Raw genomic sequence first — 14,872 nt, 5'->3', positions numbered from 1 at the left:
AGCAACTACTCAACTACTAGTCACTGAAGTTAGAATCATACAGTAGATATTACCATTAGGAGTCAGTTAGAAAGGTAATCATACAGTAGATATTACCATTAGGAGACAGTTAGAAAGGTAATCATACAGTAGATATTACCATTAGGAGACAGTTAGAAAGGTAATCATACAGTAGATATTACCATTAGGAGTCAGTTAGAAAGGTAATCATACAGTAGATATTACCATTAGGAGTCAGTTAGAAAGGTAATCATACAGTAGATATTACCATTAGGAGACCGTTAGAAAGGTAATCATACAGTAGAAGTAAGTTAATACTATAAGTAAAAGTTAAAATTATATATACTACAATACATGGTCAGACAGTCTGAATTAGTTGATGAATTGATTGATTGGGGTCTTCATTGATATTTGGTACGGTTAGTTAAGATGGCCGACTACGTCAACAAACAGGTGATTGTATTAAAAGAAGTTAATGAAGAAAACCGGAACGGAGCAACGAGGAGCGTGAAGACTGAGACCCATCTCTCAGGTACAAAGAATGATCTTTATCTCTCACACACACACACACACACAAACACACACACACACACACACACACACACACACACACACACACACACACACACACACACACACACACACACACACACACACACACACACACACACACACACACACACACACACACAGATGCAGACAGTTATGAGCGCACAAACCGAAAGCACACACGTATTCTGGCACGTGCAAACACAATAATAGCACATCATAGAAAAATGCTTGTACTGTTTTATTGTTCTGTCTTCTGTGTGGTTCAGTTGGTACAGAGCCTGAGGTTTACAACCTGCTGGGGTCTCATACACTGAAATGCATCAATTCTATATTTTTTTCACTTCAGCTATTGGAACTATGTACAACGATTTAAAAAGATCAATTGAAAATAAAAAATGTAAACAACAACACAGTTGATACCCCACCACTGTTTTTGGTAAACAGCTCAGGGTCTAGTAACCTGAAACAGGCTCTGTGCACCTGGTGACTTGCCCATTTGTTCCTCAAGAAACGTAACCACTCTCGATAACAATTACGCTGCAGAAATGTAACCACTCTCAAATTCATAGACAGAGCTATGTATGACTTGTACTGTTTGTAATTCATAGACATAACTATGTATGTATGTCTGGTACTGTATGTAATTCATAGACAGAGCTACAGTATGTAAGACTGGTACTATATGTAATTCATAGACAGAGCTACAGTATGTATGACTTGTACTGTTTGTAATTCATAGACAGAGCTACAGTATGTATGACTTGTACTGTTTGTAATTCATAGACAGAGCTACAGTATGTAAGACTGCTACTGTATGCAATTCATAGCTACAGTATGTATGACTGGTACTGTATGTAATTAAAAGCTACAGTATGTAAGACTGGTACTGTATGTAATTCATAGCTACAGTATATATGTCTGGTACTGTATGTAATTCATAGCTACAGCATGTATGATTGGTACTGTATGTAATTCACAGACAGAGCCATGTATGTCTGGTACTGTATGTAATTCATAGCTACAGTATGTATGTCTGGTACTGTATGTAATTCTTAGCTACAGTATGTATGTCTGGTACTGTATGTAATTCATAGCTACAGTATGTATGTCTGGTACTGTATGTAATTCATAGCTACAGTATGTATGTCTGGTACTGTATGTAATTCATAGCTACAGTATGTATGTCTGGTACTGTATGTAATTCATAGCTACAGTATGTATGTCTGGTACTGTATGTAAGTCATAGCTACAGTATGTATGTCTGGTACTGTATGTAAGTCATAGCTACAGTATGTATGTCTGGTACTGTATGTAATTCATAGCTACAGTATGTATGTCTGGTACTGTATGTAAGTCATAGCTACAGTATGTATGTCTGGTACTGTATGTAATTCATAGCTACAGTATGTATGTCTGGTACTGTATGTAATTCATAGCTACAGTATGTATTCAAGGACGGACCATCCATGAGATCAAAATGATCGTTTTACCCATCTGAGGTTACACAGGATTTGTTATCAATTCCATGGTAGAACAAGCTGATATTTTGGTTCCTGATGGGGTTACATAGTTAAACTAAGCTCATGAGGCACTTAAAAGTTACATTCATAAAGAATGAATAGGTAAATATTATACATTTCAAAGTCCCAAAAATGTAAGCAGCAATCGCAGATAGCCTCTTTAAGTCATGCTTTAGCTATATTGTGTAATTTTGGTATTTTCTTCATAAAGTTGCTTCCTGTTTATCACAATTGAGATGACAGCACTCCTGAGCAAACGGTCGCTGCCAGCCCTAAATCGTGGGGGGGGGTGTTTGATGTTTGTTCTGTTTGTAATCATAATGTAGGATGGTGTGTCTGTGTCTGTTTCTCTGCAGATAGAAGACTAAGACTCTACAGGCTGGCTGCTGGGTGTTTAGGAGTGCTGTGTGTTCTACAAGTCACTCTCAACATCTCCCTGAGACTGGCTTTCTGTGAGTGAGGCCCAAATAGCACTCTACTTTTGACAGTGCACTATGTAGGGAACAGGGTGCCATTTGGGACTGCGTACTGAAACCTATTTCAGTCAAAGTCAAGCACTGCCAATAATGTGACAACAAAAACAAAAGAACTGCATCAGCTCTACTTGAGGACACAAACCATGTCTACAGTGCATTCTGGAAGTTTAGAAGTATAGAAGGACAGTGCATTCTGGAGGTATTCAGACAACTACACTTTTTCCACATTTTGTTATGTTACAGCATTTCTCTAAAATTGATGAGGAGAAGAAAATATTGAATCAATCTACACATTATACCGCATAATGACAAAGGGAACACAGGCTAATATTTTTTTTCCAAATCTATATACTGTATATATATATATAAACACATATATACCTTATTTACATCACTATTCAGATCTTTGCTATGAGACTCCAAATTGAGCTCAGGTGGAACCTGTTTCCATTGATCATCATTGAGATGTTTCTACAACTTGATTGGAGTCCACTTGTGGTAAATGCAATTGATTGGACATGATTTGGAAAGGCACACACCTGTCAATATAAGGTCCCACTCTCACGCGGGACCGAGTGTGTGAGGTAAGAATCAGGCGCAGAGAGCAGAGAGTTCCAAGGGAAGAAGTGCACTTTCATTTGGCACCAAAATGCAATGCCCTAAACACAGGGCGCGAAAAACACTGACCAACCCAAAGCACAGGGTATACGGTCCGGAGCACTAACACACCCAACGACACCACACATAACACAAAAATAATCCTGCACAAAACAAGGGCGGGTAGACTAGGCTTAAATAAGGAAGCACATCAGGAAAACACAATTAGACACAGGTGCAACTATTAAGACAAAACAAACAGAAAAAGGAAAAAGGGATCGGTGACGACGACCGCCGAGCACCGCCCGAACAGGCAGGGGAGCCAACTTCGGCGGGAGTCGAAACACCCACAGTAGACAGTGCATGTCAGAGCAAAAACCAAGCCACGGGGTCAAAGGAATTGTCCATAGAGCTCTGAGACAGGATTGTGTAGAGGCATAGATCTGCGCAAGGGTACAAGGACATTTCTGCAGCATTGAAGGTCCCCAAGAACACAGTGGCCTCCATCATTCCTAAATGGAAGGAGTTTGGAAACACCAAGACTCTTCCTCGAGCTGGACGCCTGGCCAAACTGAGCAATCAGGGGAGAAGGGCCTTGGTCAGAGAGGTGACCAAGAACCGATGGTCACTCTGACAGAGCTCCAGATTTCCTCTGTGGAGATGGGAGAACCTTCCAGAAGGACAACCATCTCGGCAGCACTCACCAATCAGGCCTTTATGGTGGAATGGCGAGACGAAAGCAACTCCTCAGTAAAAGGCACATGACAGACAACGCAGGAATGGCTTCGGGACAAGTCTCCGAATGTCCTTCAGTGGCCCAGCCAAAGCCCGGACTTGAACCCGATCTAACACCTCTTGAGAGACTTGAAAATAGCTGTGCAGTGATGCTCCCCATCCAACCTGACAGGGTTTGAGAGGATCTACAGAGAAAAATGGGAGAACTCCCCAAATACAGGTGTGCCAAGCTCGTAGCATCATACTCAAGAAGTCTCAACGCTGCCAAAGGTGCTTCAACAAAGTAACCAGTAAACGGTCTGAATACTTATGTAAATGTGATATTTCTGTTTTTAATTTTTAATAAAGTTTCCAAAACTTCTAAAAACTGTTTTTGCTTTGTTATTATGGGGTATTGTGTGTAGGTTGATGAGGGAAGAAAATAATTTAATACATTTTAGGATAAGGCTGTAAGAAAGTCAAAGGATCTGAATACTTTCCGAATGCACAGTATAAGCCTGGGATATCAACCATTCAAAGTTGGCCTTAGTGGGAGTGACCATAGAATTCTATGAAAGTGACCTTACTGAGTAAACAATTTGCCATTAGGCCATGTCCTTTGCCAGCAAATACTTTCCCCCTGGTCGTCACTAGTTAACACAGCCACAAAGTCAAAATCATGGCTAAGCCCTAATTTCACTTCTTAAAATGTACTTTTAAACCAAACCCTAACTAATGAAGGCCAAGTGTGATGCGTTGATCTACCCAACCTTCCGAGCATTTGGGCGGAAGTGTCTGGGAACGAGATTAGGTGTAATCGAAAATAACTTAACTTTAGAGCGTGTTTCATACTTCAGCACAGCATGTCACTATTTATAAAGCACGTGTTTATATCATATTTAAAATAGTGCGGTTATGTCATATTTGACATGGGTGATATTGTCACACAGTTATGACACGTTTATGAACCCTTTTTAAAGAATGACATACATTTATAGATGCTATATAACACATGACACAAATATTAGAATGACGCAAATATTAATTTTAACAAAGTCTGCTGCCTCAGTTTGTATGATGGCAATTTGAATATACTCCAGAATGTTATGAAGAGAGATCAGATGAATTGCAATTATTTGAAAAATCCCTCTTTGCCATGTAAATGAACTGAATCCCCGCAAACATTTCCACTGCATTTCATCCCTGCCACAAAAGGACCAGCTGACATCATGTCAACATGTCAGTCTGTCATGCTGATTGAGTTCAAATAACAGACTGGACGCTTCAAAAGGAGGGTGGTGCTTGGAATCATTGTTCTTCCTCTGCCAACTATGGTTATCTGCAAGGAAACATGTGCCATCGTCATTGCTTTGCACAAAAAAGGGCTTCACAGGCAAGGATATTGCTGCCAGTAAGATTGCACCTAAATCAACCATTTATCGAATCACCAATAACTTCAAGAAGAGCGGTTCAACTGTTGTGAAGAAGGCTTCAGGACACCCAATTAAGTCCAGCAAGCGCTGGGACCGTCTCCTAAATTTGATTCAGCTGCGGGATCAGGGCATCACCAGTACAGAGCTTGCTCAAGAATAGCAGCAGAACTATTTTCACTTAGGGGTGTACTCACTTTTGTTGCCAGCGGTTTAGACATTAATGGCTGTTTGTTGAGTTATTTTGAGGGGACAACAAATTTACACTGTTGCACAAGCTGTACACTCACAACTTTACATTGTAGCAAAGTGTAATTTCTTTAGTGTTGTCACATGAAAAGATATACTCAAATATTTACAAAAATGTGAGGGGTGTACTCACTTTTGTGATATACTGGAAATGTATCAATGCTTTCCAGATAACAGAGGCAATGTGACTGTAGAGAAAGACCTGCTACAGACCAGTTACAACACCCTGACTAAAGAGAGAGACCAGCTACAGAAGGAAAGAGATGATGTCATTACAAAGTTCTCAAATCTGAGTGAGTTTACCTGATAAATGATCATAACATCACATACAGTATCTAATATGCAGTGTTCATATTCTACGATAATAGGTGCAGAATAACAAGATGGAAATATATGTTTTTGTGTTGTAGAACAAACCTGTCCTGAAGGCTGGCAGATTAAGTTGGAATCCAGTTGGTACTTCCTGTCTACTGAGACGAAAACCTGGAAGGAGAGCAGACAGGACTGTCTGAAGAGAGGAGCAGATCTGGTGATCATAAACAGTGTGTTGGAACAGGTGAGTGAGTGAGTGAGTGAGTGAGTTAGTGAATCAAACATGCCTTGGTCAGTAATGTATCGTTCAGTATGTAACACATGTTGTCTAAAGTAGTTGACAATATCAGTATCTTTCTCAACAACAGGAGTTTCTCTTCAGCTTCAATAAGAGAGCCTGGATTGGTCTGACTGACTCTGTTACTGAGGGGGCCTGGAAATGGGTGGACGGCACCCCACTGACCACCCCAAGGTAAGAGACTACTGCTCTATAATAACACTGACCACCCAAAGGTGACAGACTCCTGCTCTAATATCACTGACCACCCCAAGGTAAGAGACTAATGCTCTATAATAACACTCACCTCAGTGTAAGGAGTAGGACTGATTCTCTGGGTTGTTCATAATCCAATGACTACAAGGTGAGATTTGACCATCCAGGTGTGATAGAGACCTTTAACAAATTACATGTTGCTTCAATTCATGTTCAAAGATGTCATTCCACAAGCACTAAAGATATATCTTAAAATTTCATTTAAAAATACAAATAAAATGTTGGATCTTAGTCCAAAAAAGTATGTGCTCCATTTAAAGCTGAAAAAACATCTCTGTTTTTACATTGATCCCTTTAAAAAAAAATACACTGACTCTATGCACACTAACTAGACTCTATCCACACACTCACTAGACTCTACCCACACACTCACTAGACTCTACCCACACACTCACTAGACTCTACCCACACACTCACTAGACTCTATCCACACACTCACTAGACTCTACCCACACACTCACTAGACTCTACCCACACACTCACTAGACTCTACCCACACACTCACTAGACTCTATCCACACACTCACTAGACTCTACCCACACACTCACTAGACTCTACCCACACACTCACTAGACTCTACCCACACACTCACTAGACTCTACCCACACACTCACTAGACTCTACCCACACACTCACTAGACTCTATCCACACACTTACTAGACTCTACCCACACACTCACTAGACTCTACCCACACACTCACTAGACTCTACCCACACACTAACTAGACTCTACCCACACACTCACTAGACTCTATCCACACACTCACAAGACTCTACCCACACACTCACTAGACTCTACCCACACACTCACTAGACTCTACCCACACACTCACTAGACTCTACCCACACACTCACTAGACTCTACCCACACACTCACTAGACTCTATCCACACACTCACTAGACTCTACCCACACACTCACTAGACTCTACCCACACACTCACTAGACTCTACCCACACACTAACTAGACTCTATCCACACACTCACTAGACTCTACCCACACACTCACTAGACTCTACCCACACACTCACTAGACTCTACCCACACACTCACTAGACTCTATCCACACACTCACTAGACTCTACCCACACACTCACTAGACTCTACCAACACACTCACTAGACTCTACCCACACACTCACTAGACTCTACCAACACACTCACTAGACTCTACCCACACACTCACTAGACTCTACCCACACACTCACTAGACTCTACCCACACACTCACTAGACTCTACCCACACACTCACTAGACTCTACCCACACACTAACTAGACTCTATCCACACACTCACTAGACTCTACCCACACACTCACTAGACTCTACCCACACACTCACTAGACTCTACCCACACACTCACTAGACTCTATCCACACACTCACTAGACTCTACCCACACACTCACTAGACTCTACCCACACACTCACTAGACTCTACCCACACACTCACTAGACTCTACCCACACACTCACTAGACTCTACCCACACACTCACTAGACTCTATCCACACACTCACTAGACTCTACCCACACACTCACTAGACTCTACCCACACACTCACTAGACTCTACCCACACACTAACTAGACTCTATCCACACACTCACTAGACTCTACCCACACACTCACTAGACTCTACCCACACACTCACTAGACTCTACCCACACACTCACTAGACTCTATCCACACACTCACTAGACTCTACCCACACACTCACTAGACTCTACCAACACACTCACTAGACTCTACCCACACACTCACTAGACTCTACCCACACACTCACTAGACTCTACCCACACACTCACTAGACTCTATCCACACACTCACTAGACTCTACCCACACACTCACTAGACTCTACCAACACACTCACTAGACTCTACCCACACACTCACTAGACTCTACCAACACACTCACTAGACTCTACCCACACACTCACTAGACTTTACCCACACACTCACTAGACTCTACCCACACACTCACTAGACTCTACCCACACACTCACTAGACTCTACCCACACACTCACTAGACTCTATCCACACACTCACTAGACTCTACCCACACACTCACTAGACTCTACCCACACACTCACTAGACTCTACCCACACACTCACTAGACTCTACCCACACACTCACTAGACTCTACCCACACACTCACTAGACTCTATCCACACACTCACTAGACTCTACCCACACACTCACTAGACTCTACCCACACACTCACTAGACTCTACCCACACACTAACTAGACTCTATCCACACACTCACTAGACTCTACCCACACACTCACTAGACTCTACCCACACACTCACTAGACTCTACCCACACACTCACTAGACTCTATCCACACACTCACTAGACTCTACCCACACACTCACTAGACTCTACCAACACACTCACTAGACTCTACCCACACACTCACTAGACTCTACCCACACACTCACTAGACTCTACCCACACACTCACTAGACTCTACCCACACACTCACTAGACTCTACCCACACACTCACTAGACTCTACCCACACACTCACTAGACTCTACCCACACACTAACTAGACTCTATCCACACACTCACTAGACTCTACCCACACACTCACTAGACTCTACCCACACACTCACTAGACTCTACCCACACACTCACTAGACTCTACCCACACACTCACTAGACTCTATCCACACACTCACTAGACTCTACCCACACACTCACTAGACTCTACCAACACACTCACTAGACTCTACCCACACACTCACTAGACTCTACCCACACACTCACTAGACTCTACCCACACACTCACTAGACTCTACCCACACACTCACTAGACTCTATCCACACACTCACTAGACTCTACCCACACACTCACTAGACTCTACCCACACACTCACTAGACTCTACCCACACACTCACTAGACTCTATCCACACACTCACTAGACTCTACCCACACACTCACTAGACTCTATCCACACACTCACTAGACTCTACCCACACACTCACTAGACTCTATCCACACACTCACTAGACTCTACCCACACACTCACTAGACTCTACCCACACACTCATTAGACTACCCACACACTCACTAGACTCTATCCACACACTCACTAGACTCTACCCACACACTCACTAGACTCTACCTACACACTCACTAGACTCTACCCACCCACTCACTAGACTCTACCCACACACTCACTAGACTCTACCCACACATTCACTAGACTCACACAACACACGTACACACAACACACGTATATTGACGCAACAATTCAGTCCCATTCAAAATCTTATTTTCCCTAACCCTAACCCGTACTCTTACTCTTAACCTAACCCTAACATTAACCCTAAAACTAAGTCTAGCTCCTAAACCTAACCCTAGCTCCTTACCCTTACCCTAAAACTCACCCGAGCTCCTAAACCTAAGCCTAGCGCCTTACCCTAACCCTAACCATAACCCTAAAACTAATCCGAGCTCCTAAACCTAACCCTAGCACCTTACCCTAACCCTAACCATAACCCTAAAACTAACCCTAAACATAACTATATAACTAACCATAGCTCCTAACCCTTAATGTAATTCTAATCCTACCACTAACCTTAACCCTAAACTCCATAGAAATAGCATTTAACACTTCCACACACACTTTCACAGTTTTTTACACTCTTTCACATTATTCACACTCACTGTGCAACTCTGTTTATTCCTGATTGCCAAGTCATTTTTTATTTTGTGGTAATATTTTCCTTTTTTTATACAGTAAATGTTTAATTAATATATTTTTTACTGCTTAACTCTGCATTTTTTTGGGAAGGACCCGTAACTTAGCATTTCATGGTAAAGTGTACACCTGTTGTATTTCGCGCATGTGATAAAATACCATTTTTATTATTTTATTTTCTCTGTCTTGTTTACCCTGTAGTTACTGGTACTCACAGCAACCTGATAATGGTGGTGACAACCCAAAATATGGGGAGGAGGACTGTGTTGAGCTGAACACAGAAACCTGGCGTCCTGTAAAGGCATGGAATGACCAGTCATGTTTACTCAATCGTTACTGGATTTGTGAGAAAGTGGTTTAACATCACCATGACAACAGAGGAGGCTGGTGGGAGGACGCGCACACACACAGCACCTTACAGTGCACACAACTTCATTCTCTCTCTCTCTAAGACACAGACACACCAACACACTGCTGGTACTGCACTGAGGGGCGAAACAACCTGATAATGGTGGAGTACCAAGATATAACTAGGACTGTGCTGATGGTATTATTGGGTATTCTGAGCCTGTATATAAATATTATGGCATATCATTTACCTCTCAACATAACTGGATTTGTGAAGAGTTATACAGTAGCTCATTATATAGTAGTGCTACAGTGCTAATGCATCTCTCTCTAGTTAAACAGTGTGTAGACATACTGTCATCTGTAAAATTATTGTATTCATTGTTTTAAATAGAAACATGTTATGTGATTTTTTTCATAATCAATTATTAGCATAAATCACTTCAGTAAGAAGATGAACTCAGGCTCAGATGAAGTAAGAAAGGAATCTATCAGGTTTACCAGCTTCCTGATTGAATGTGATTGGATTGTTAAAACAATGTGACTTGCAGTTGGACACAGACAGAAGGCAGAACAGTGCTGAGAGGATACATGCTGCACGCAGGCAAACACACACACACACACACACACACCTGTGAAGTTCCCTTTTTCTGATAAAGATGCAGACAGCTATCATGTTATATCACTGTGTTTAGAACATCCTGTAATGTATAACTTCCTGCTTGAAGGTGATTGGATACTTAAAAAATGATATCAACCGTAGTGGACAACAGACAGAGATCCGAGAGGAATCTGGTGGAGATCCACATCAGAGCAACTACTCAACTACTAGTCACTGAAGTTAGAATCATACAGTAGATATTACCATTAGGAGTCAGTTAGAAAGGTAATCATACAGTAAATATTACCATTAGGAGTCAGTTAGAAAGGTAATCATACAGTAGATATTACCATTAGGAGTCAGTTAGAAAGGTAATCATACAGTAGATATTACCATTAGGAGACAGTTAGAAAGGTAATCATACAGTAGATATTACCATTAGGAGTCAGTTAGAAAGGTAATCATACAGTAGATATTACCATTAGGAGTCAGTTAGAAAGGTAATCATACAGTAGATATTACCATTAGGAGACAGTTAGAAAGGTAATCATACAGTAGATATTACCATTAGGAGTCAGGTAGAAAGGTAATCATACAGTAGATATTACCATTAGGAGTCAGTCAGAAAGGTAATCATACAGTAGATATTACCATTAGGAGTCAGTTAGAAAGGTAATCATACAGTAGATATTACTATTAGGAGTCAGTTAGAAAGGTAATCATACAGTAGATATTACCATTAGGAGTCAGTTAGAAAGGTAATCATACAGTAGATATTACCATTAGGAGACAGTTAGAAAGGTAATCATACAGTAGATATTACCATTAGGAGTCAGTTAGAAAGGTAATCATACAGTAGATATTACCATTAGGAGTCAGTTAGAAAGGTAATCATACAGTAGATATTACCATTAGGAGTCAGTTAGAAAGGTAATAATACAGTAGATATTACCATTAGGAGTCAGTTAGAAAGGTAATCATACAGTAGATATTACCATTAGGAGACAGTTAGAAAGGTAATCATACAGTAGATATTACCATTAGGAGTCAGATAGAAAGGTAATCATACAGTAGATATTACCATTAGGAGTCAGGTAGAAAGGTAATCATACAGTAGATATTACCATTAGGAGTCAGTTAGAAAGGTAATCATACAGTAGATATTACCATTAGGAGACAGTTAGAAAGGTAATCATACAGTAGATATTACCATTAGGAGTCAGATAGAAAGGTAATCATACAGTAGATATTACCATTAGGAGTCAGTTAGAAAGGTAATCATACAGTAGATATTACCATTAGGAGTCAGATAGAAAGGTAATCATACAGTAGATATTACCATTAGGAGTCAGTTAGAAAGGTAATCATACAGTAGATATTACCATTAGGAGTCAGGTAGAAAGGTAATCATACAGTTTGTTTCTAAACTATGACATGGCATTGCTTCTATAAAATCTACATTGTGAGGATGCTATGTTCTGTGTTGTGTTCTGTGCAGTGGCCATAGAGACTATAACACATTAACATTTAAACTTAGGTTGACAGAAAGAAGAAAACATTAAGGTAATATGTAGACGTTTTAGCTTTGCTTTCAGACTCTTAACCCCTAATCTGATAAAACATGTGCAAACTCTACACTCGGTGCCAATGCTTAGCTAGTCTTACTAACAATATTTCTGGTCTGATATCAATCAGCGTTTTCACACTGACCACATTAATTAAGCTTTCAGCTAATATAATACACTTATATGTACCTAAACGTTTAAAATCAATATTAACTCTTAGAATTTATTTGAATTACTCGCCCTCCAGTTTAACCGGAAGTTGTCCCGCAAGCGGGAGGCCTATCCCTAACATGAATAGACTGTTTAGAGGGAATTGGACAAAGCTGAAACCGATACAGTTTTGTGACCGATCCAAAAGGCTGCTTATAATCTATTGGCAAAAATGAATTACAACAAAATGATAATACCATGTAGCATGTAAATGCATGTACTCACAGTTAATTACCCAATTTTAGGGAAGATGTTAATGTTCAACAAACAGCTGTAGATGATAATATAATTAACACATTTAAACAAGATGTGGATGTGACCTATATGTAGATATTTCTGTAATTTCTCACAAATCCAGCGCATCATGTGGTTGCACAGTGCATCGCCAAAACGCCGACCACTCTTTCAGTACCAAGAGACAACACACACACAGCGTCCACCATATTGGTTTTCAGATATTCAGATTCTGGGTTGCGTTCCAATAATCTCTTCTTTCTGCTGAAGTGTACGCTCATCTACTATTTCCCATGAATCTAAAAGCCTTGGGTCGGTGAAGGCATGTGGGCTAGAGGGAAATCACATATACTGGTGGTTTCCTATCAAATCCATAAAGGGAAGTGAACAAGCGCACACTTCTGGAGAAAATGTTGAGTATTGGAAACCACCGCTTGCCTCATTCTCAAAACGCATTTGGAGAGAATATTCAAGGTCCCTCCCCTCAGAAGTTCTCCTCCAATGTGTTTTCAGAAGGATTCAAGGACAGGCAGCGGCGACCCGTCATTCAGGGCAGGTGAAAACAGAACAGTGGTGCATGCATTATGTACTGCAGTCTCCCTGTGTGCAATCTTTGTGCCACATGATCTGTCACATGATCTCAATTTATATACACATCTGTTCTGAAAGGCCCCAGAGTCTGCAACACCACTAAGCAAAGGGCAACACAAAGCAAGATGCACCATGAAGACCAAGGACCTCTCCAAACAGTTCAGGAAGTTGTGGAGAAGTACATATCAACAAAAAAATTGTACCTGAAACTTTGAACATCCCACGGAGCACCATTAAATCCATTATTAAACAATGGAAAGAATATGACACCACAACAGACCTGCCAAGAGAGGGCCACCCCTCTGGACCAGGTAAGGAGAGCATTAATCAGAGAGGCAACAAAGAGACCAAAGATAACCAAAGGAGTGTCTCAGGAACGTACAATCTGGTCAAGCGATGGTGGGTTTGTGCCCATAGGCGACGTTGTTGCCAGTGACGTCTGTTGAGAACCTGCCTTATGTCATGATGTGGCCCTCTTTGGGTATAGCGAGTACCACCCCCCTCTCTCTCCCTCCCTCCTACACCCACATTCAGTTATCCAGTCGGGGAACGGGGTACCCCTCGCCAACAGCCTGTGAAATTGCAAGGTGCCAAATTCAAACAACAGAAATCTCATAATTCAAATTTCTCAAACATACAAGTATTGGGCACCATTTTAAAGACAGAATTCTCCTTAATCCAACCACAGTGTCCGATTTCAAAAAGGCTTTACAGTGAAAGCACACCAAACGATTATATTAGGTCAAGTAACAGAAAAACAGCCATTTTTCCAGCCAAAGAGAGGTCACAAAAATCAGAAATAGATAAAAAATGTATCACTAACCTGTGATGATCTTCATCAGATGTCACTCATAGAACTTCGTGTTACACAATATATGTATGTTTTGTTCGATAAAATGCATATTTATATGCAAAAATCTAATTTTACATTGGCGTGTTATGTTCAGTAGTTCCAAAACATGCAGTGATTTTGCAGAGTCACATCAATTTTCAGAAATACTCATAATAAACATTGATAAAAGATGAAACCATTATGCATGGAAATATAGATATATCTTCTCCTTAATGCAAACACTGTGTCAAATTTTTCAAAACTTTACGGAAAAAGCATACCATGCAATAATCTGAGTACAGCGCTCAGGGGACCAAAACAGCCAAACAAATATCCGCCATTTTGTGTGGTCAACAGAAGTCAGAAATAGCATTATAA

At 40.9% G+C, this 14,872-nt stretch overlaps 1 protein-coding gene across 1 annotated transcript; it reads left to right on the top strand.

The window, feature by feature from the left end:
• Nucleotides 1-283: 283 nt before the first annotated feature.
• LOC135530940 (C-type lectin domain family 4 member E-like) lies at nucleotides 284-10,870 on the top strand. The gene is made up of 6 exons (XM_064959107.1): nucleotides 284-532; nucleotides 2,429-2,524; nucleotides 5,709-5,831; nucleotides 5,949-6,094; nucleotides 6,219-6,322; nucleotides 10,315-10,870. The coding sequence occupies exons 1-6, from the start codon at nucleotides 430-432 to the stop codon at nucleotides 10,472-10,474; spliced, it is 732 nt and encodes a 243-aa protein (XP_064815179.1). The 5' UTR covers nucleotides 284-429; the 3' UTR covers nucleotides 10,475-10,870.
• Nucleotides 10,871-14,872: the final 4,002 nt, after the last annotated feature.

Source organism: Oncorhynchus masou, unplaced genomic scaffold (genome assembly GCF_036934945.1).
Source record: "Oncorhynchus masou masou isolate Uvic2021 unplaced genomic scaffold, UVic_Omas_1.1 unplaced_scaffold_1463, whole genome shotgun sequence".
NCBI classification, from domain to species: Eukaryota; Metazoa; Chordata; class Actinopteri; order Salmoniformes; family Salmonidae; genus Oncorhynchus; species Oncorhynchus masou.
Note: the sequence above shows the minus strand (reverse complement) of the source record. Positions and strands in the feature narration are given on the sequence as shown.